This window comes from Podarcis liolepis (assembly GCF_965112155.1).
Source record: "Podarcis liolepis genome assembly, chromosome: 7".
NCBI classification, from domain to species: domain Eukaryota; kingdom Metazoa; phylum Chordata; class Lepidosauria; order Squamata; family Lacertidae; genus Podarcis; species Podarcis liolepis.
In genome coordinates, this window is record NC_139561.1 from 87,388,645 (window position 1) to 87,412,231 (window position 23,587).

A 23,587-nucleotide genomic window follows, 5' to 3' on the forward strand; every position below is an offset into this window, starting at 1 on the left:
CAGAAATTGTGCTCCGGCAGTGCGGCGGCAGCGGGAGGCCCCATTAGCTAAAGTGGTGCTTCAGGTTAAGAACAGTTTCAGGTTAAGAACAGACCTCCAGAACGAATTAAGTACTTAACCCGAGGTACCACTGTATTTCACTCGGGTGAAATCTACACATATATTTTTAAAAAAACGCTGTGAAAATGTCTTTAAAAAATGCTTTAGAAAATATATTGAATTTGTCATTAGCTCACCAGTGCCATGTAGTGTCACATTTGTATAAAGCACTTAAAACGTTATATTTGCAGCTTTAAATGAGGGTTAAGACAAATTCACAGAGGATATGAACACCAGCGGCTATTGTTGTTGTTTAGTCGTTTAGTCGTGACCCCATGGACCAGAGCACGCCAGGCACTCCTGTCTTCCACTGCCTCCCGCAGTTTGGTCAAACTCATGCTGGTCGCTTCGAGAACACTGTCCAACCATCTCGTATTGTGGCGTTCCCTTCTCCTTGTGCCCTCCATCTTTCCCAACATCAGGGTCTTTTCCAGGGAGTCTTCTCTTCTCATGAGGTGGCCAAAGTCTTGGAGCCTCAGTTTCAGGATCTGTCCTTCCAGTGAGCACTCAGGGCTGATTTCCTTCAGAATGGATAGGTTTGATCTTCTTGCAGTCCATGGGACTCTCAAGAGTCTCCTCCAGCACCATAATTCAAAAGCATCAATTCTTCAGCGATCAGTCTTCTTTATGGTCCAGCTCTGCCTTGTCGTGACAAAGGGGCTTGAATAACTCAGAGAAGCTATGAGCTATGCCATTCAGGGCCACCCAAGATGGACAAGTCATAGTGGAGAGTTTTGACCAAACGTGATCCACCTGGAGGAGGAACCGGCAAGCCACTCCAGTATCCCTGCCAAGAAAACTCCATGGACAAAGACAACAGGCTTTTCCTTAGGCCGTCCCAATTATTATTATTATTATTAATCACCTTTGTTTACTGCTCTAGACCCTCAGGGTGGTTCACAACACTATATTGCAATATAGTTTGTTCGTTCATTTTGGACTTTGCTTCAGGGGAAAAAATCACTTGGCAATATAAGATCTTTGGCTGAAGGGCTGAATGGGGCTGTTTTGCAGCTGTATGTTGGGACTTCATCTCACGTGTTTATAATTAACAATTGCACCCATCTCTTCTCTCAGCCTCGCTGGACGTATAGAAAATATACCTAGTTTTCAGTCACGTCATGTCTTTTCAAGTCCTTCCTTTGCTATTATTGTTTGACGCAGCTTTAAAAAACAGTTATTAATTAATTAATTAATGTAATATAAGGCATACCTGATATAATGATCACTTTTGGTCTCTGTTTTCATCCTACCTGATTTGACTGTTCTTTCTTGGTTTTACTTTACATCACTTTCATTCAAAACCCAATAAAAGTTATTGCAAAGAAAGAAAAATCGCTTCGGCCCTAAATAGGTGCGCGAGGTGCTGCTTTCACTTTCTGTTCTTATACAAGTGCAGATCCCTTCCCACCGTCTGCTCTCACCTGCCCTGGATCTCTCGCGATCCCAGCTGGAGAGCTTTCCCTCGGACCGGATCGCTCAGCCGCTATAGGAGCAACGCGCTCAACGGCCACTAGAGGGCAATAGGGCAGCGCGTTTTCGCGCCCGCCCTGCCGCCCCTCTCCATAGGAGGATGTTCCATGCCTTGAGGAGTGACAAGCCGAGGCGCCAATAGCCGGCGTCGAGAGGCGGGCGCAGCTCTGGGCGGGATTCTTCCTTGATGTCCGAGGTCCCTTGGACCAATAAGCGCCGCCGGGTCGAGCTGCCCGTCTCGGATTGGGTGCTCCACGCCCCCTCCCCCGCCCACACGCTCAAGGAGAGGGAGGGGAGGGGCTTGTAGTGTTATGGGCGGGGCCACCGCTCTGACTGACGGCCAGCGTGGCTTCCGAGGGAGCCCTGGGAGGTGACTGACGTCGCCACGAGCCAATGGCGGCGCGGGAGCGGTTGAGCGGGCTGCCAATGGGAGAGCGGCGAGGAGGCGGCTTTCGCTGGAGACGGCAGTTGAGGTGGGGGCGGCGCGCAGGTAAGTTGGCTTTTGGGGGGGCTCCGTCCCCTATTTAAACCCACCTCATTCCTGCCTCCCTCAAAACAGTAGCCCCTCCCCCGTCTCCTAATAGCCGCCTCCCCCCATTAATGCTAATTAACCCCAGGCAATTAGCGGTAATTAACGCCCCCCCCGCAATTAAGACCATAAGAAGAAGACTCTTACCTCAGAGTCCAAGCAGTAGCCCCTCCTAGGCCTAATAACCGCCTCCCCCCATTAATGCTAATTAACCATATGCAATTAAGACTAATTAATACTAATTAACGCCCCCTATTAAGGACGTGAAAAGATTCCTGTCTTAGACGATAGCTGTCAACGTTTCCCTTTTTTTAAGGGAAATTCCCTTATTCCGAATAGGAAAGGGAAAAGTTGACAGCTATGCTTCGGACCCCAAACAATAGTCCCTCCCACAATGAATGCTAATTTTTGCTAATTGACGCCCATTAATACCTTAAGAATCCTGATTCAGACCCCAAACAGTAGCCCTGCCCACAGTTAATGCTAATTAACACCCACAATTAATGCTAATTGACGCCCCTTAAAACCTTAAGAATCCTGATTCAGACCCCAAACAGTAGCCCTGCCCACAGTTAATGCTAATTAACACCCACAATTAATGCTAATTGACGCCCCTTAAAACCTTAAGAATCCTGATTCGGACCCCAAACAGTAGCGCTGCCCACAGTTAATGCTAATTAACGCCCTCCCTATTAAGACCATAGGAAGGCTGCTTTCTTGGACTCCAATGAGTAGCCCCTCCTACTCCCAGTAGTCGCCTCCCCACCATTAATGCCTAGCATCTCCTGCCCTTAAAGGTAATTATCCCCTCCTTGTTACTGCTAAATGCTAATTGAAGTCCCCACCCCCAGTTAAAAACATATGGATAGCCTGGCTGGGTCAGGCGAAAGGCCAGTCAAGTCCAGCTTCCTTCCCAGGCCTCAGACACGGGGAGCCTGCAAGGATAAATGCTAATTAATCCACCATTATGCTCATTATCACAGTTTCCCTATCCCTGTTGCAGATCCTCTGGGGGGAGCTTTTCTGTCCCTTGCTACCATCCCATTTCCCCTCCCACTTGTCTCACCTTATTTTTCTATGTTTTCCCAATCTCACTGAATCCAATACTGTCTTTCCATCAGTCTGGCTAGTGGTGGCCACACTGGGCCATGAGAAAAATTCAGGAAAATGGCACTAAGTGACTCTCGGACACTATAAAGGTAAAGGTACCCCTGCCCATACAGGCCAGTCTTGCCAGACTCTAGGGTTGTGCGCTCATCTCACTCTATAGGCCGGGAGCCAGCGCTGTCCGCAGACACTTCCGGGTCACGTGGCCAGCGTGACAAGCTGCATCTGGCGAGCCAGCGCAGCACATGGAACGCCGTTTACCTTCCCGCTGGTAAGCGGTCCCTATTTATTGAATTGTGGGCACCACAATTCAAGAAGGACACTGACAAACTGGAACGTGTCCAGAGGAGGGCAACCAAAATGGTCAAAGGTCTGGAAACGATGCCTTATGAGGAACGGTTAAAGGAGCTGGGCATCTTTAGCCTGGAGAAGAGGAGGTTAAGGGGTGATATGATAGCCATGTTCAAATATATAAAAGGATGTCACATAGAGGAGGGAGAAAGGTTGTTTTCTGCTGCTCCAGAGAAGCGGACACGGAGCAATGGATCCAAACTACAAGAAAGAAGATTCCACCTAAACATGAAGAAGAACTTCCTGACAGTAAGAGCTGTTCGACAGTGGAATTTGCTGCCAAGGAGTGTGGTGGAGTCTCCTCCTTTGGAGGTCTTTAAGCAGAGGCTTGACAGCCATATGTCAGGAGTGCTCTGATGGTGTTTCCTGCTTGGCAGGGGGTTGGACTCGATGGCCCTTGTGGTCTCTTCCAACTCTATGATTCTATGATCTACTTGCACCCGGGGGTGCTTTCGAACTGCTAGGTTGGCAGGCGTCGGGACCGAACGACGGGAGCGCACCCCGCCGCGGGGATTCGAACCATGCGATCGGCAAGTCCTAGGCGCTGAGGTTTTACCCACAGCGCCACCTGCGTCCCTAACTCGGACACTATGGGGGAGACAAAAAAATTAACAGTTCTCAGTTACTGGCCATTCTCTCCCAGCAGAATCTTAATTCTTAATTCTGAATCTGTGGGGTGGGAGAAACCATCATCCAAAGGACATCTGTGTGTGATTTTGTGATTGCTTCACCCCCTGCTGATAAACTTCCCTGCCCTTGTTTCCCCCTGCATAGATAATTGTGCGTGGAAGGCTGCTGTACAAGGCTGCCCACTTCCTGCCCTGCGAGGCGGGCAGAGAGATTGCTGGTCGCAACATGGCCAAGCTGCACGGGCTGCAAGCGGACTATGTTTTCCGTGGCGTTGAGCACATCATCCGGATGTCGGTGGACGGGAACCTGCTGGAAGTAGAAGTGGAGGACCGGCTCACCACGGACCAGTGGCGGGGGGAGTTTGATGCTGCTTGTGAGTACAGTGGTGCCTCGCAAGACGAAAAGAATCCGTTCTGTGATTCTCTTCGTCTAGCGGTTTTTTCGTCTTGCGAAGCAAGCCCATTGACGGATTAGCGGATTAGCGCTATTAGCGGCTTTTAGCGGTTTATCTGCTGATCGGATCAGCTGATAAGCGGCTTAGCGGCTTAGAAAAAGGGGGGAAGGGAAAAAAACCAGCAGGAACTCGCAAGACATTGTCGTCTTGCGAAGCAAGCCCATAGGAAATTCGTTTTGCGAAGCACCTCCAAAACGGAAAACTCTTTCGTCTAGCGAGTTTTCCGTCTTGCAAGGCATTCGTCTTGCGGGGCACCACTGTAATGAATCTGACACTGAGGAAGCTGTGCTGATGTGAACAGCTTAGGAGGGGGAAGAGCTGTGAAATGCCCAACTACACTGTGCTGCTAGATGGGAAACCAAACACCGTCTTTCTCTGCTTTGACTATCTGGCAGGTACAGAGATGAGCCAGCGGCCCTCTGCAGTTGCCCTTCTGGCTCTGCTTTGTCCCTGCCTCTGCTGGGCACTTGAAGCCCCGTGTCTTTAATAATAATAAAATAATAATAATAATAATAATAATAATAATAATAATAATAATAATAATAATTTTATTTATACCCTGCCCTTCCCAGTTCAAAAACCGGGCTCAGGGTGGCTAACAACAAATTTAAAACACTTTAAAACACTTAATTATAAAAGCAGCATAAAATACAATATAAAAACATGAATAACAATAAAATTCAAAAATCAATTAGATAATCCCCAGGGCTAGCTGGCTGAATTGGTCCTACTTGTACCAGTGAGGAGGTCAGGGGAGAATTAGCTGTGGGGTCTTAGAGCGGGTGATCTTCATAAAAGGGGCGGGGGAGGGAAGAGAAGGGAAATAAAAGATCAGGCTGAATTCAAATTAAAGGCCAGGCAGAATAGCTCTGTCTTACAGGCCTGACTGAAGGAGGTTAAATCCTGAAGGGCCCTAGTCTCCTGGACAGAGCATTCCACCAGGTCTTTTCAAACGATAAAATACTGGTTCCATTTCCCTCTTGCTCTCAAATTCCCAAGTTAAGCCATTACATGCTCCCTATTACATGCCAAAATCAGCATCCCTCATGTTTTACCTTTTCTTCCAGTCATTGAAGACCTCACTCACAAGACTGGGAATTTCAAGCAGTTTGGGATCTTCTGCAGCATGCTAGAGTCGGCCATTTCCCAGGTGAGGCTCAGCTTGGCTTTGGGGCCGCCACGGAAAAGTCTATGGAAATGTGTCCTGCGCAGAGTTCCTCAGGCTTCTTGAGTGTTGCCGCTTTCCTAGGCTTCCTTTCCCATTTGTCACTTCTCCCCTGCCACCAACCATCCATTCCACAGGTGGGCATCTGGGAGATTTCTTCATCTATAGTCCTCTCCTCGGTGTGAACACGGCAGATAAAAGCCTCAATCTTTAAAAAAACCAAACAAACAGAAACACACATTAATATCAGGTAGGTAGCCGTGTTGGTCTGCCGTAGTCAAAACATAAACAAACAAACAAATAAATAAATAAATAATACCTTCCAGTAGCACGTTAAAGGTAAAGGGACCCCTGACCATTAGGTCCAGTCGTAACCGACTCGGGGGTTGCAGCACTCATCTCACTTTATTGGTCGAGGGAGCCGGCGTACAGCTTCCGGGTCATGTGGCCAGCATGACTGAGCTGTTTCTGGCGAACCAGAGCAGCGCACGGAAACGCTGTATACCTTCCCGCCGGAGCGGTACCTATTTATCTACTTGCACTTTTGACGTGCTTTCTAACTGCTAGGTTGGCAGGAGCAGGGACCGAGCAACGGGAGCTCACCCCATAGCCGGGATTCGAACCACCAACCTTCTGATCGGCAAGCCATAGGATCTGTGGTTTAACCCACAGCGCCACCCGCGTCCCTTAGTAGCACGTTAGAGACCAACTAAGTTACCGTATTTTTTGCACCATAACACTCACTTTTTTCCTCCTAAAAAGTAAGGGGAAATGTCTGTGCGTGTTATGGAGGGTATGCCTACGGGTGGCATGCCTACGGATTTTCCTCCTCTAAAAGCTACGTGCGTGTTATGGTCGGGTGCGTGTTATAGAGCGAAAAATACGGTAGTTATTGGTATGAGCTTTCGTGTGCATGCACACTTCTTCAGATGTGAAGAAGCATACATGAAAGCTCATACCAGTAACTAACTAAGTTGGTCTCTAACATGCTACTGGAAGGTATTTTATTCATTTTATTTATTTTGTTTTGTTTCGACACATTAATAAGTAAATAATGGGGAGGACCCCAATCTAATGTGGCTGCTGCTGATGGGAGTTGTAGTCTGAAACATCTGGCAGGCACCAGGTTTGAGAAGGGACCTCCAGAATCTCAGGCCTCCTTTATGTGTTTCATCTTCCCCCCGGCTTTGACGACTTACGGTGTTTCTACCACATGCCCTGCCAGGTTCCTGCATCTTAAATCCTGCAACCATGATCCCCTTTCTGTCTTGAATTCCTGTCCTTCCCTAGTCCGAGAGTCGCTTCTTCCAGGATAAGGACTGGCTGTGTAAACGGTCCTTGATGTAGTGCTGATTGTGTGGGCTTTTCCCCTACAGAGCAGCGAGTCGGTCACTCTGGACCTCCTCACTTACACAGACCTGGAGTCGTTGAGGAACAGGAAGATTGGAGTGGGTCCCCGGCACACGGCGGCTGCCAAAAACTCCCCGCTGAGCTCCAAGCGCTACCTCATCTTGATCTACTCGGTGGAATTTGACAGGTGACAGGGGAATCCCCGGCTGCATGACCAACAGGGAGCCTTGGGGTGACAAGGGGGCTTGTGGAAATGGAGGGCAGCTCATTTGTAGCTAAACAGTCACCCAAAGGCCCCATGGCCAGATTTATTGCAGGTGCGATGGGCACAGGTGAACCTGGCCTTTCTGGAAGACCCAAGTATCCTGTAAGAGCTGTGGGGCTGCCAGAGAGACTGCATAATCTTATAACTTAAAGGGAAGCAGCTAACGAAACCAGTCCTTCCCTTTGCTGTGTGGGAGGAGGCGGAAGACCATGGTGCTTTCCACGCCTCCTTTTTTGCTCTGAAAACAGCAAACAACGAGGCGGGAGCAAAGGCCCTTCTTACCTCTTAGCCCACGACTGTCCAGGGAGCTGCCCCCCTTTTCCCAAAGCAAGAAGAGAGGGGAAGATCAAGGACCACAGACATCTTTGCCAAGCTGGGGCCTTCCAGACGCTTTGGACTACACCCACCTGGGGCTTATGGGAATTGTAGTTCAAAGTGGCTGATCTGCAGGGATATGCAGAGGAATAAGCATTCAATATTGGTAGCAGTTGGGACGCGGGTTAAACCACAGAGCCTAGGACTTGCCGATCAGAAGGTCGGCGGTTCGAATCCCCACGACAGGGTGCGCTCCCATTGCTCGGTCCCTGCTCCTGCCAACCTAGCACTTCGAAAGCACGTCAAAGTACAAGTAGATAAATAAGTACCTCTGCAGTGGGAAGGTAAATGGCGTTTCCATGCGCTGCTCTGGTTCGCCAGAAGCGGCTTAGTCATGCTGGCCACATGACCCGGAAGCTGTACGCCGGCTCCCTCGGCCAATAAAGCGAGATGAGCGCCGCAACCCCAGAGTCGGCCACGACTGGACCTAATGGTCAGGGGTCCCTTTACCTTATTGGTAGCAGTTACAGGGAAGAAAGTTCTTGCCTTTCCCTTTTTGTGGGTTGGTTTTGGCTGTCTCTTCTGGACAGGGAGGCAGGAAGCAGCAAGGGCTGCTAGCTAGTCCCCTCTTGGGAGGGGGCCTCTGCCCTCCTAGTCAAACAGAGCGTCTGCCTGGCCTGTTAAGCACCAGAACCAACCCCTTGACATTTGCTCCTGTCTGCGGCGAGGCGCAGTGCAGGGGGTCCTGACCTGTGCTTGCCTTTCCTTGTTTCTCGGCAGGATCCATTACCCCCTCCCCCTCCCTTACATGGGCAAGCCGGATCCCGTCGTTCTGCAGAAGGTGATCCGGGAGCTCAAGGAGGAGTTGGCCCTGCTGAAGGCAAAGCCAAGCAAGGATTTCAGAGATGCTGAGATCCGCCGGCTTCGTGACGAGTGAGTGGGGCAGGCGGGGGGGGGGGGTAACCTGAGCCATATCAGGCATCTTCTCTCTGCAGGAGACATCAATGCGGCCTTCTGAATTTGCTGTTCCGGCATTTAGGAACCAGGATATCTGCGGCACCAGGAAATGGGTGTTTGAAGTGCTTATTGAAGAGCCAGTGTGGTGTAGTGGTTAAGAGCGGTAGTCTCGTAATCTGGGGAACCGGGTTCGCGTCTCCGCTCCTCCACATGCAGCTGCTGGGTGACCTTGGGCCAGTCACACTTCTCTGAAGTCTCTCAGCCCCACTCACCCCACAGAGTGTTTGTTGTGGGGGAGGAAGGGAAAGGAGATTGTTAGCCGCTTTGAGACTCCTTAAAGGGAGTGAAAGGCGGGATATCAAATCCAAACTCTTCTCTTCTTCTTCTTATTGGAACTGCTGGGTTCTTTCCCAGGTACCAGGGAGAGTGGAAGGTGTTGGGGTTTTTGTAGGGAGGGAGAGATACTCAAGGCATAGCTGCCAACGTTTCCCTTTTTTTAAGGGCAATTCCCTTATTCTGAATAGGATTCCTCGCAAGAAAAGGGAAACGTTGACAGCTATGACTCAAGAACTGCGTCTCCCATCTTTGGGAGGCATGTAATCACAGGCATGTAAATGCTTCTTTGGAGTCAGTTTTCCTCCTCAAAGCATTGTTCTGATCTGACTGATCCCTACTGATTTAAAATACAACCCTTAAATCTACCACGTTGATCTGTTTCTTCCTTATAAAAACGTTCAAGACAGCTTACAAAGAGCAAGCAATCCAACTTAAGTCTAAATTCCTCGGCCCGAAAATCTAAACAAGGGCAAGTATTGAAGTGGCAGTGAAGCAAACTCTGCACCATCTCATGGGTTTGAGAAGGAGACTCACCGTGCAACAGGTCTGCCCTATTACCAGGAACCAGCAGGAGTCAGGAGAACTGTGACAGTTGTATTTATTTACGAACAGCAGATCAGCACTTCAGCATAGCAGCTAAGACTTGTTAGACAGGCAAAGCTACAGTAAGCTTCCCATTCATCCGTAGAGGGAACCACACCCAGCGAGAGGAGCTTTTATTACAGTCCTGGCGTGTGTTTTAAGGAGACAGGCCAGACATTTTACAATATCAGTCTGGAAATGCAATGCAGCAGGAGGGCAGCTGCTCTTTCCTTGAAGAGATGATGATGATTAATTCAATTTATATACCTCCCTTTATCAAAAGATGCCAGGGTGGTGTACAACATTAAAAACACATTACAGAACATCAATAATAAAAAGTATACTGACAGATGTAAAGTAGTCATCATAATAACAGTCTTCTGCCCCACACTTTAGATTATTTAATAGCCATAGGCCTGGGAAAAGAGGAGTGGTTTTTTGCCAGACGCCTAAAGACAAAAGTGGCTTTGCAAACCCACCTTTTAGCGCTTAAACAACCTTTTGCAAAAGCTCAGGTCTCAAGCCTTGCGCGGAAGAGATTCTCTCTTGGCTGCCGCTGATCCTGCCCCGACGCTCCCTTTTTCAGTGTGGTGTAGTGGTTAAGAGCGGTAGTCTCGTAATCTGGTGAACCGGGTTCGCATCTCCGCTCCTCCACATGCAGCTGCTGGGTGACCTTGGGCCAGTCACACTTCCTTGAAGTCTCTCAGCCCCACTCACCTCACAGAGTGTTTGTTGTGGGGGAGGAAGGGAAAGGAGAATGTTAGCCGCTTTGAGACTCCTTAAAGGGAGTGAAAAGCGAGATATCAAATCCAAACTCTTCTTCTTCTTCTTTCAGGCTCCAGCACACCTTGGAGGAGAAGCAGTCAGTGGAGACGGTCTTGCTGGGCCTTCAGGAGGAGCTGAAGCTCACCAACAAGAGCAGCGCCTTCAAGGAGGTCAAGATCCTCAAGAAGGTCGTGCAGAGCCTGGAGGAGGAGCTGACCAAGGAGAGGGCGAAGCACCAGCGGATCGCTAACAAGCGCCTGCAGGAGAGCCGGCAGCTTGCCGACGAGGTGGGTTGGGCCTTGGCTTTACAGAATCCTCCTTCCCCTGGGCGGGTGGGGGAGAGAGCTATATTAGGCTGCTGAAAGGACAAAGACCTCAGTGCAGAAGCGCTCGTCCGAGCCCAGTTCTGCTACTCAAAACAAATCCTTAGGCGTGGGATGTGCTCAGAGGCACCTCCTGGTCTTTTCTTCCCACTGCGTCCTTTCCGCTTCATTTTGGGGGTCTGAGGTAGAAAAACGCCAAAGATCAAATAAGCCTGGAATCTGCCCACCCTTGGCAGAAAGGGCAAGGCTTCTCTTTTCCCTCCGACAAGAGCCGTGGGGCTGGTGAGTGGAGGGGGGGGTCATGGTGAGGAGAGAGGGAGGGATGGCCAGCCTTCCTCCAAGACTAGGGACCCCTAGAAACACCAGCTCCTTCATTTCATTCACTCTTAATTTGCATACCGCCTTTCTATACTACTCTGTGCAAGGCGGTTTATGACAAAACATGCAACAAAGATCACACACCTTAGAACATGGGTAGGCAAACTAAGGCCCGGGGGCCGGATCTGGCCCAATCACCTTCTAAATCTGGCGTGCGGACGGTCCAGGAATCAGCGTATTTTTACATGAGCAGAATGTGTCCTTTTATTTAAAACACGTCTCTGGGTTATTTGTGGGGCATAGGAATTTGTTCATTCCCCCCCAAAAAATATATATATAGTCTGGCCCCCCACAAGGTCTGAGGGACAGTGGAACTGCTGAAAAAAATTGCTGACTCCTGCCTTAGAATAATCAAATTCAATACAGTGGTACCTCGGGTTACAAACCCAATTCATTCCGGAGGTTCGTTCTTAACCCAAAACCGTTCTTAACCTGAGGCGTGCTTTCGCAAATGGGGCCTTCTGCTACCACCGCGCCACAGGCACACAATTTCCATTCTCATCCTGGGGCAAAATTCTCAACCCAAGGTACTACTTCCGGGTTAGCAGAGTTTGTAACCCAAAGCGTTTGTAACCCGAGGTACCACTGTACAGCAAAGTCATAACAAAAACATAACTTTAGACAACTTGCAGCAAGTAAAGTAATATTCAATAATCCATTGGAACATAATAGTACACAATAACATTACTCTCAAAATATCAGTAAATAATAATTAAACAGAAATTCACTCTTAGCAATTACAGTTGTACCTTGGTTTTCGAACGCCTCTGTAGTCAAACGTTTCGGAACTTGAATGCCAAAAACCTGGAAGTAAATGCCTCGGTTTTTGAACGCGCCTCGAAAGTCAAACAGGAAAGGCGACTTCCGTTTTGAGGCTTCTGCTTTCAGTTTTCAGACATTTCAGAACTCAGAACGGACTTCCAGAACAGATTATATTTGAAAACCGAGGAACCACTGTACAATAAATAATCAAAACTATAATCAACAAAAATAGCAGCAAATCACAATGCATAAAATGTCGCACCACCACATTAAAAAAACCATGTGAAAGGACCACATTCTGCAAATATCCACCCTGGACTCCTAGGTACCAACTCTGCTTGAATATTAACACACAGACACACCCCCAATTATTCAGCCTGAGCCTTAACACAAGGCGCAAAAAGAGATCTTTCTGCCCACTGCAGCTGGCGGAGATGAAAGCGACAGAACGGAGCCTCCGGATTCGCGTGAAGAACCTGACCAACGAGCTGGCCTTGTACAAGAAAGGGTGAGCGCTCCTGACCCCTCGGCCGCTCTGCTGTGCTGTCAAAGGCAGCGGCTTCTATGCCGGACGCAAACCCGCCCCTCTAGCTGCAGGCGTTCCTTTCTCTCCCCTCCCCAGGCGCTTCACCCCCTCCGGACCATCTCCCCAGAACCACCCCGCGCCCCCTCGCAATTTTGCGCACCCCACCCTGTCCCGAAGCAGCACCAAGAAGAGAGACGTCCGCCGCTCCACCTCGGAGGAGCGCTCGAACTCCCGGGAGCGCAGCAGCGCCTGGGGGCCCAGCCGGCAGAGGTCCACCTCCAGGGAGGGGCGCAGCGGGAGCCAGGGCCGCCTCCCTCGACAGTCCCCGTCTCCTACAGGTGAGAGGGGTGGGTCACCCTTTTACCATGCACCCCCTCTTCCCTGGCACCAGGCCTGCCTGGCGCAGTGGCTGGTAGGAAGAAGAAGCCTCCTTCGAAGGGGGTGTGCTGGGCACAGAAAGGAGCAGGCCTCATTATCCTCTCCCTGCCTGGCTCCGAGTTACCAACAGATCCAAACTCTTCTTCTTCTCAGGATGCCAGGCAAGTAAAGCCGCCTTTTTCAGCACATGTTTTGTTTTATCTGCTAGATCTGAGGGGGAGGGCCGGAGTCAAGTACTGCAGCTCGTGAAACTACTGACACCGCATCTCTTGCTTCTGAGATACTGTATTTTCCGCTCTATAAGACTCACTTTTTCCCTCCTAAAAAGTAAGGGGAAATGTGTGTGCGGCTTATGGAGCGAATGCAGGCTTCGTGGGCTATCCCAGAAGCCAGAACAGCGAGAGGGAGTGCAGCGCTCCCCTCCCTCTCTCTGGCTGTTCTAGCTTCTGGCTTAGCCGTGTGAAGTCTCTGCAGGGGAGTGGGGAGCCTTCATCCCGCTGCCCTGCGGAGGCTTCGCGCAGCTATCCCTGGCTTTTGCGGGAGGTGTGGCTCTGTTCCTTCCCCCACCTCCCAGAAAAGCCCCCAAGAGCCGGGCTCCCTTCAAAGAGTGCGCGGCTCTTGTGGGAGGCTGGGGAAAACCCGGGAGGCTTGCTTTCGCTGAAGCCAGGGGAGCAAGCGGGATCAGTGTGCACCGATCCCGCTTGGTCTCCTGGATTCAGGGATAGCCCTGAATAGCGCTCCCTCTTCATTCAGGAGACTTCTTATTTCTTGTTTTCCTCCTCTAAAAATTAGGTGCGTCTTATGGTCAGGTGCCAGTGTGGTGTAGTGGTTAAGAGCGGTAGTCACGTAATCTGGGGAACCGGGTTCGTGTCTCCGCTCCTCCACATGCAGCTGCTGGGTGACCTTGGGCCAGTCACACTTCTGTGAAGTCTCTCAGCCCCACTCACCTCACAGAGTGTTTGTTGTGGGGCAGGAAGGGAAAGGAGAATGTTAGCCGCTTTGAGACTCCTGAAGGGGAGTGAAAGGCGGGATATCAAATCCAAACTCTTCTTCTTCTTCTTATAGAGTGAAAAATACTCTACATGTTAGAAGAGCCTTAGCCCTGGGATAGCTCAGTTGGTAGAGCCTGTGACTCTTGATCTCAGGGTTGTGGGTTCAAGCCCTACCTTGGGCAAAAAAATCCCGCATTGCAAGGGTTGGACTAGATGACCCGTGTGGTCCCTTCCAGCTCTGTGAATTTATGATCAGGTCAAAGGCCCGTCTAATTCAGCACTCTGTCCTATATGGTGGCCAGCCCAGGCGCAGAGCAGAGCGCACTCCCATCAGGGTTCCCCAGTAGCTCATATTCAGAGGCGTTCTTGCCGCCATGCTTGACTCTCCAACAATAGGGGCTAGAAACTTGCTTGCCGGTTTTTGAAGCCGAGAACTGTGCCAGAGTTCAAATCCCACAACCGTGGAACGGAGGACCTCAGGACCTTATCTAAGCGCGATGTCCCCAAAGCTAGAATCCACACCCCACCTTGTGCGAAGAATGACGGGCTTCTTAACTCTCCGTGGACAAAGCAAATTCTTGCCTTTTCAGCAAGGCTGCCTTTGCCTTGGGCACGACGTCAACCCAGAACTGGGCACTGGGAGCTTCTGCCCTGTAAACAGACCAGGTCCCTTCTGCTCTGCAGGACAGAACTGCCATAAGGTGCCATTCCTCCTTGACCACCCTCTTTCCCTCTCCTTCCCTGTAGGACCCCGGGCACCACGCTTTGACCCCACCGCCTTTGTGAAGGCCAAGGAGAGGAAGCAGAAGGAAGCGGAGCAGAAAAAGTGAGTCGCTCGCTTCCAGGGTCTGCCTCTCCCTGCCGCTCCCCCAACCCCGGCAGCTGCAGGATCCAGGCAAGGGCGAACAGCGCTGTTTGGGCTAATTTGTCCTGTCTCCCTCCAGAGAGCGATGCCTGCGGCGGGGGATGGGAGACACCCCGCCCAGCGGTTGGTGCCACCGCCTGCAGTCCAGGGGCCCATCGGCTTTCAGCACCAGCGGTCTCGGGAAAAGCCGGGGCAGGAGTTCTTCAGGTGCGTCTCGCTGGGACCTTGCTCCCTGTTTCGTGTGCTGCGCAAATGACGCACGCAGCTGCATGGAGGCGCCAGGTCCCTGCCTCGAGGAGCTTCCAAAACCTCCGTTGGAGGTGGAGAGGGAAGCGGGCAGGCGTACGCGGGGGGAACAGGCAATCGATTTTGCATATTTTCGTACTAGGCTGGGTTACAGGGCAGAATGGGAACTAGGGGGTTGCGGCAAAGGCTTCACTTTAAGGTGGGACGTGGGTGAAGTAAGGTTCTCCGGAAGCAGACTGCAAGGGAGAAAAGGCCAGGGGTCGTTCGGTTAGAGAGAGCCGGGGTGCTGCACCAGTGAGAGTGTCAGACTAGGACCTGGGAGAGACCAGGGTTCAAGTCCCGCCCCCCATATTGAAGCTTGCCGGATGACACCAGCCCAGTCACTGTCTCTCAACCTCATCTGCCTCACAGCGTTGTTGTGGGGATAAAACGGATCCAGGCGGAGAACGATGTACGCCACCTTAAGCTCTTGGGGGGGGGGGAGCTGGGCTATAAATAATGGAGCAGGGCACCTTTGGACAACTTAGGAATAGATCTGAAGAGGGGGTAGGGACTAGGAACTTGTGCTGGATCTGGGAGCATACAGGAAGCCCGTGGAGCGTACAGGAAGCAGGGTGATCATAGGATTAGAGGAACAGGAGGTTGCCAGCTAGATTGGAGGCGATTAAAGGTGAGACAAGGGAAGGCCAGAGAAGAGGGGATTGCAGGAGTCTAGCGGAGAAAGGCAGAGGGCCCAGGCCAGAGTCTTTGAGCCTTCCAAGTCCTTTCTGCGGCTGCTTCCCAAATTGAGCAAGCTGGCTTGTGAGCTCTCCTCTTCGATGCCTGGCTGGCGCTAAATGAATACAGCCCAAGCAAAAGTGACAGTGCGCGGAAATGTTTGTCTGTGTGGGGAAATTAGCTTCTTACTCGGTTCTGAACATTCCCCGCACCCCTGTATGTGCAAACTTGCCTTATTTCCGCCAACGGCATCCGTACCTGTCCTGCCCTCTTTCTGCACTTGTGCACAACAGTTTGAAATCGCAATAAATATTTTGAAATATAAAATAGCATGTGAAAAAAGAAGACGTGAGTTGGAGCCGACGTGCAGAGATGTTTCCGTCCTTTCTCCTCTTGCTTTGTTAGTCCTAACGGGAAATTCACTTTCCTCGCCATCGCTCCCCCCGTCTCTCCTGCCTCCTCTCTGCTCCTTCATTGTCCGCAGTGCACAGCCCGTCCTGCATCAGGTCCTCTTTGCCTCCCATCTTGCCCTTACAAGAGCTGTGTTTGCTTGCTGTCTGCTTTGCCCTGAACCTTCGAAATGTCTGTGAACATCCCATGACATTATAGCAGGCTTCACAGTAGATCAGCAAGGAGAGATTCTCGCAGGTGCTTTAGTTAACGGTATTTATAGTTTGCTTTCTTTTTGCCCGTTACGCCTGGTTTATATGTTCCGAGAGCCACTTTACACAGGCACGTCGCAGCGTTTGGGTGACTTGCCTGTGCGAAAGGGTCTTCGCCTCACCTGATCTCACCCTACGCTCTTTTCCTGCAGTGGAAAGCTTCCGCAGCCGGCGCTCATCCGCAAGCTCAGGGAGCGAACTGGACGATTACTCTGAGCCTGCTGCCCCAAGGTAAGGAAGGTGGGGCAAAGCCTGATGCAAAGCTGTGCTGGAATGCCGAGCCACGTCCTGCCAAAACCCCACACTTTAAAAAGCAAGCTTTCTATGGGAGCAGAAGCGAATCTGATAAAGCTGTGGCAAAAATTCCCATTGCAAAGCAGGTCACACAACCCCTGTTCTCACGAGGAAGGTCAGGGCTAGGAATCCAGGGCAGCTGTCTACCAGCTCCATCTGGTACGCAGCCTGAGACTCTACCTACTTGCAGACTGTCTTGCCAGAGTGGTGCATGCTCTAGTTATCTCCCGCTTGGACTACTGCACTGCGCTCTACGTGGGGCTACCTTTGAAGGTGACCTGGAAACTGCAGCTAATCCAGAATGCAGCAGCTAGACTGGTGACTGGGAGCGGCTGCCGAGACCACATAACACTGGTCCTGAAAGACCTACATTTGCTCCCAGTACGTTTCCGAGCACAATTCAAAGTGCTGGTGCTGACCTTGAAAGCCCTGAATAGCCTCAAAGGCCCAGTATACCTGAAGGAGCCTCTCCACCCGCATTGTTCAGCCTGGTCACTGAGGTCCAGCTCCGAGGGCCTTCTGGTGGTTCCCTCATTGCAAGAAGCCAAGTTACAGGGAACCAGGCAGAGGGCCTTCTTGGTAGTGGCATCCGCCCTGTGGAACGCCCTCCCACCAGATGTCAAGGAAATAAACAACTATTTGACTTTTAGAAGACATCTGAAGGCAGCCCTGTTTAGGGAAGTTTTTAATGTTTGATGTTTTATTGTGTTTTTAATATTCTGTTGGGAGCCGCCCAGAGTGGCTGGGGAAACCTAGCCAGATGGGTGGGGTATAAATAATAAATAATAATTATTAAGGGCTTTGCCTGGCTCGGACACAGAGTTTGGGCTCGGGACATGATTGCAATTAGCCCATTAGCCTGATCCGGCCTGATGAGTTGTGTGTGTTGTCCCTTAGGGGGAGGAAGCGAGCGGTGAGGGGTAGGAAGCCTCTGAGTTCCTCATCCTGGAATGGCAGTACCATGGTAAGCAGCCAGGTGTCTCGAGGTCCCTCTTTGGCAGAAAAGTGCTGGGCAAACTGAGCTCGCCGTCTGCCGAGACTCCTGGGCACTGAGGGGCGGGTCTTCGATTTTCTTTAGCTATCAGAGGTGAACTGACCAGTGCCACTTGTTCTCCACGCAGATTCCCCACACGGATGGTGGCCACAGGAAGCACCTGGCCAGCACGCCTACCGCAGGCCTTCGAGCGGACAAAGGTAAATCCCCCGGGGTCTCCAGTGGCCTCTTGAGATGAGGCGGCGCAGAGACTGGAGTGGGTTGACCTCTCTGGGTAACAGTGAAGTGTAATCTCCTCTTGAGAGCCAGTGTGGTGTAGCAGTTGAGAGTGTTGGGAGACTAGGATCCAACTCTTCTCTCGGCCGTGAAGGGTGACCCTGGGCCAGTCCCTGGCTCTCATCCTAACTTACCTCACAGGTGGTTGTGAGAATCAAATAGAAGAACCATGTACAGTGTTACCTCGGGTTACATACGCTTCAGGTTACAGACTCCACGAACCCAGAAATAGTGCTTCAGGTTAAGAACTTTGCTTCAGGATGAGAACAGAAATCGGGCTCCGGCGACAGAAGGAGGCCCCATTAGCTAAAGTGGTGCTTCAGGTTAAGAACAGTTTCAGGTTAAGTACGGACCTCCAGAACGAATTAAGTACAGTGGTGCCCCACAAGACGAATGCCTCGGAAGACTAAAAACTCGCAAGACGAAAGGGTTTTGCGGTTTTTGAGGTGCTTCGTAAGACGAATTTCCCTATGGGCTTGCTTCGCAAGACGAAACGTCTTGCAAGTTTGTTTCCTTTTGAAGCGGGAACTGGGCTGGCAGGGAGCGAGCGAGGGAGCGACCTACCTTTTCCAGAGGGATCCTCTTCTGGAGAGGGCAGAGAGGAGGCAGGTGGGCTGGGATCCAGCGGATCTGGCTGGGTCTCTGCGCCGCCGCCGCCTCTGCCTCTCTCTCTCTCTCCCCCTCCCCATGTGGCTGCTCCATTTTGCCCTAACTGCACGAAGGCAGGAGGAGGCGGGACAAAGGAGGAGGAGGAGGAGGCATCCACTGCGCTTGGGCCGCCGCGAAGGCGCATTTGCGGGGGTGGGAAGAAGCCGGGAGCAGCTGCCGAGACTGTGGGGAGCCCAACAGCGTGGCGCAAGGTAACGGGGGAAGCAAGGGAGAGTCTGCGCCGGGCGCTTCGTGCGTCCGCCCTCGGTTCCTGGGCTCGAACTTCCTTTGGCACCTCGTGGAGAGAGAGGGAAAGGAGCGGGCTGGGGCTTTGATGTGGGACGCGGTTTGGCGGAGCGAAGACGCTGCAAGGCTTGGCGACAGAGGAAGGGGGGCTGTTTTCGTGGGGAGGTGGGAGGGGGTGTCTTTGCCTCTTCCGGGCAACAGATCCTCCAGGCTGAGGAAACTCCTCCTGCTGGGGAGCGACCCGCTTTGTGCTTTGCCCGCTATCCCATTATAATACAGTACCAAGGTGCATCCGTGCTTCGCAAGACGAAAAAATACGCAAGACGAAGAAACTCGCAGAACGGATTAATTTCGTCTTGCGAGGCACCACTGTACTTAACCCGAGGTACCACTATACAGTGGTAGTTCTGCATGCGAACGGGGTCCGTTCTGGAGCCTTGTTCTCATCCTGAAGCAAATGCAAACTGTGTCCGCGCATCTGCACGGGTCGCAATTCGCTGCTTCCGCACATGCGCATGACGTCATTTTGAGGGCGCATGCGCGAGCAACGAAACCCGGAAGTAACATGCTCCGTTACGTCCAGGTTGCTGCGGAGCGCAACCCGAAAATGCTCAGCCTGAAGCTACTTTAACCCGAGGTATGACTGTACGCTAGTGCTTGCCAACTGGGCCCCCCCAGGATATTCCAAGGGGGCCACAGATGAAAAATGCATAAATGGGAGGCCACAGCATGAGGCTAGGGGGCCACAGAGGGATGTGAGAAGTGAAGAGAAGGAAAAAAATATTTTTTTAAAATACAGTGGTGCCCCGCAAGACGGAAAACTCGCTAGACGGAAAACTCGCTAGACGAAAGAGTTTTCCGTTTTGGAGGTGCTTCACAAAACGAATCTCCTATGGGCTTGCTTCGCAAGACGAAAATGTCTTGCGAGTTCCTGCGGGTTTTTTCCCCTTCCCCCCCTTTTTCTAAGCCGCTAAGCCGCTTATCAGCTGATCCGATAAGCCGCTAATAGCGCTAATCCGCTAATCCGTCAATGGGCTTGCTTCGCAAGACGAAAAAACCGCTAGACGAAGAGAATCACAGAACGGATTCTTTTCATCTTGCGAGGCACCACTGTACATCTTGATTGACTATCTGCTTGGCCAATCACAAGCAGGTAAGGGGGTGGCCCACCGGAGCCCAGCGCTCCTTTTTGCCCTGGGCATTTTCTTGGAGCAGTCCTGGGTGTTTTTTTCTGGCGGGAGAGGGCGATCACTGAGGCTCCCCTTTTGACCAGTAGGGCCCGCGATCTAGAAACTCCAGGTCAGGTAAGTGCGGTGGTGTACTGGCAATGAGTAGGGTTGGGTGAGGGTTGTTGCTGCCAGTTGCTGGGCTGGTTACTGCTTGCTTGCTTGCTTGCTTGCTTATTTATTTATTTAGGCCAAGCCAGCCCATTGGCTCATCTGCATTGTCCACGCTTCCTGGCAGCAGTGACTGTCCAGGGTTTCAGATAAGGGGCATTCCCAGCCCTCCCTGGAGATTTGACCTCATTATTATTGGGCTCTGCCTCCAAGCCATAGCTAGCCCTTTCTCATTAGGCCTTGCCCAGAAAGTTGCGCCCCAGCTGGAAGAAGCTTAAGGAATATTTGAAAAAATACGTTAATATTTAAGTTTTAGAATAGCTTTGGAAGTGGATATAGGCTGTAGGGTTAGAAGTAGAAGATAACGTATTTCAAAATGCTATTATTTGTAAGTGATAAAATGTAAAGTTTTTTATGGTTAAAGTAAGTGCGATTAAAAAAAATGGTTAGAAATCATGATATATGTAAACTGCTAAAGATGAAGTAAAATGGAAATCAGATAGGTGGGACTTGTTTAGAAAAATAAGGATAAGACAAGAATTTGTTTGTATTGCTTGTTTTTCTGTTTGTGTTCTTTATTTGTGTTAAAAAATGAATTTTAAAAAATTGGGGGGGGGGGGAGTTGTGCCCCAGTCTCCCGGTCCTCTCGTATGGCAATAACCCCGGTTGTCTTGTCCCACAGAGAACCTATACGACGAGCCATCGGCTGACCTCTCAGAGATTGACGCTCGGCTGCAGGCACTGCAGGAGTACATGAATAAACTTGAGACCAGAACGTAACCCCTGGAGTAGAACAAATTAAGAGGGCCGCTGGCCCAGAATACAGGGAGCCTCCTTCCCCCACCCACCCCGGTTTGGAGTCCTCACTTGGACTTCTTTAGACAGAGGCATGGGCCTGAAAGAGATGGTGGCGGGAAGCATGGGTTTGTAAACATTCATGTACAGCAAGCACACAAAAAAGTGGATGCCTTTAGGGACTAGAAGTTTCAGAGTTTTTTCCCCCCTTGCTGCTCTGATGCTGTTTAGGACCTGGTCGGTGTGTAGCTTGTTTGACATCCAGGAGCGCATTGAACCCTTAGCCTTACTTAGCCCTTTTGTACCCAATCTTGCCTTTAAAAGGGGGGAGATGGCGCCCCCTTCGGCCATCAGATCATCCTTCTTTAAGACTCCCCTCCTGATTCTACCTGCTCTCTCGCCCCTTTAGTTCCGAGCCTTTAAGAAACCAGCGTGTGCAGCCTGAGATCAAAATCGGGCCCTCCCTCGCTGCTTGCTCAAAATCGAGTCCCTCCCTCTCCCTCCAGTTGCTTCCAGGCCCGTCTCTGGCCTGGGGGTGCTGGCTGCTTGGGGGGCACAAATTCAGATCTCTTCCCGGGGGTGGGGAGAAGGGTCGGAATTTCTTGGCTCAAAAGACTGGCCGAGTGAGAGATCGCAGGCTTAGCCGGAAAATCTTTGGGCTGCCTGTGAGAGATCCTAGTAGGGAATAGTTCCACTCACCAGTTTTACTTCTCAGCTAGACACCAAAGAATAGCTGAACTGTTGCAGCCACTGGTTTTAACATTTTCCTTTTAAAGAAGTGCTTTTGCCCAGCCTGTTTAGACCAGGTATCTCTTCTGGGTTCAGATGGTGATGTGTTAAACAGCAGCCTTGTTCCCTCGGCTGTGCAGCGGGGAGCCTGTTCCCAGTTGTGACATATCCTTTTGGCCTGTTTTGACTGCTCGCTTGAGCCAATCTCCTTTGCAAGGGGCAAATACAGCTGGGTTGTGTCGGTCTACCCTCTAGCGGGCTGGTTCGTAAACTTAGGCGTGGTCTCTTCTAAACATTCCATGAAGTTCTCTTGACAGCTTTTAATGGATGGTGGTTGTCTGTTTTCCCTGTCTGCCTCTCTCCCAGTGTGTGGTGCTGTGTGCAGTGATCCTATTTTGTAAATAAACACTTCTTTTCTAACACACCAGTCTCTGTCCGATCTACTGGTATCTTGTCACAGCTGTGTTCCCATGCTAGTTTAAGAAGAACCTAACAGATCGGACAAACCGTCTGCCCAGCCCAGCCAGATCACTCTAGGAAATTCAAATCCAAGCTCTCCACTCAAAGGCAGGTTTGGGAAGCACAGCTCACATCTCCCAGGCATGGGAGAGCAAGCTGCTGGAGGGTGAGATGCACTTTGCACATGTTCAGAGGGAAACGCTCTGAAACTGCTTCCCCCAAGATCAAGCCCCAGCCTTCAAAATAGGTTTGTCCTCTTTCTGTTGCTGCATCAGCTGGCAAAGCGAGGGTTACAGAGCATCCGTTGTTCAAGAAGAGGAGGGGGGGAGTTGACAGGAAAGTCCAGTCTCCTGAAATTCAGGCTGCGTGTATATCTGAGGGCTGGAAGGAAGCGAAGTGCAACACGGGAGCAACTTCAAGTGGAAAGCGCTAGACTAGGACATCTTCAGTTAGAATCTGGCACCCCCGGTGGCTGCAGAAGTCCTCCTAACCCAGGTAAGCTATATAATGATGACTGGATCCATTATTAAAAAACTTACTGCTGAACAACTAAATCTGCACATCAACTCTTCGGCAGTGCTCATGTACTGATCCACCATCGCATTGTGCCACTATGTGATGCTTGCCATTCCATCATGTTTTCTCTGTGTTTCTGTGATGGTGAGAGCACTAAATGTCTTTTTTCAAGATCACAGACCTTGTTGTTTTCCTTCTTATTTTTAACAACAGCTCTGCGGGGTCGGACCAAAGTGGGTCTGCTTCTAGTCGGCTCATACGCCCCCAGGAAGTCCTTTCCTAGCTGGCGCCCCACCATCTGACTGAGTTGCCCTAGCCACTCTGGGCAGCTTTCAACATACATAATAATATAACAATACATTTTAAAACTTCCCTATACAGGGCTGCCTTCAGATGTCTTCTGAAGGTTGTAGTGTTACTTATTGTGGGAATGTTCAGGGATGCAGGAGAGGGTATATTGTCTGATAATAGCCTTTCCAACTTGTGTTAACAAGTTCACAATTTTAGCAGAGTAACATTCCCCTTTTTAAACTTGCAGCGGATGCGTTTGCTCAGGCTCGCTAAAGCCTCTATAATAACTGTTCTGGCATTTCCCCCTTATTCCTTCATCAAAGATAAGACACGGCACAGTCTTCTATAAAAGTATAAAAAGGTTTACTCACACATCATTCTGTTCACAATAGGATCCCAGAAGGCAGACTTAGCTTAGAAAAGTAACATATACTTGGAAACTATCTCATAAGAAGACAGTCCCTTTGTCCTCTTGGCTGGAGCCAAGAGAGCATCTTTGGCTAAGCAGATGTTGCTTCTTCGATGCTCTCTTCAAAAGGAGAGAGATGGCTGCCCTGGCCTGTGCTTTTGTCGTTACCTGCACAGGTGAGGCCACGCCCACCTCTAGTCACATGCAGAGGAAGTCTGTCCCAGCCCAGAAGGAAACAGGAAGTTGACCACCTGGCTGGACAAACATTCCTCCCCATGTGTAAACATCTTCACTCTAGGAATGTTGTACTTGACTGCCCTTGTGTTTCACATCCCACACTTGACATCTGATGGGAGGACGTTCCAC

The 23,587-nt window shown here is 50.7% G+C and overlaps 1 protein-coding gene and 1 long non-coding RNA gene across 3 annotated transcripts in view; one reads left to right on the forward strand and one right to left on the reverse strand.

Annotated features, from left to right (window-relative positions):
* LOC310712747 overlaps nt 1-23,587 on the reverse strand; it is a 410,683-nt gene that overhangs the window by 26,590 nt on the left and 360,506 nt on the right. The gene's annotated exons all lie outside the window — the stretch shown is intronic.
* CCDC61 (coiled-coil domain containing 61) lies at nt 1,995-21,968 on the forward strand. 2 transcript variants are annotated; one of them, XM_083515899.1, is made up of 14 exons: nt 1,995-2,062; nt 4,334-4,562; nt 5,711-5,793; nt 7,185-7,345; nt 8,519-8,671; nt 10,449-10,665; nt 12,267-12,349; nt 12,464-12,705; nt 14,485-14,563; nt 14,682-14,809; nt 16,380-16,458; nt 17,419-17,485; nt 17,643-17,715; nt 20,705-21,968. In XM_083515899.1, exons 2-14 carry the CDS (start codon nt 4,415-4,417, stop codon nt 20,800-20,802), a joined length of 1,611 nt encoding a protein of 536 aa, XP_083372025.1. In that variant the 5' UTR covers nt 1,995-2,062; nt 4,334-4,414; the 3' UTR covers nt 20,803-21,968. The 2 variants fall into 2 exon arrangements, with proteins under 2 accessions (XP_083372025.1, XP_083372026.1); XM_083515900.1 differs by lacking the exon at nt 1,995-2,062 and adding an exon at nt 2,097-3,479.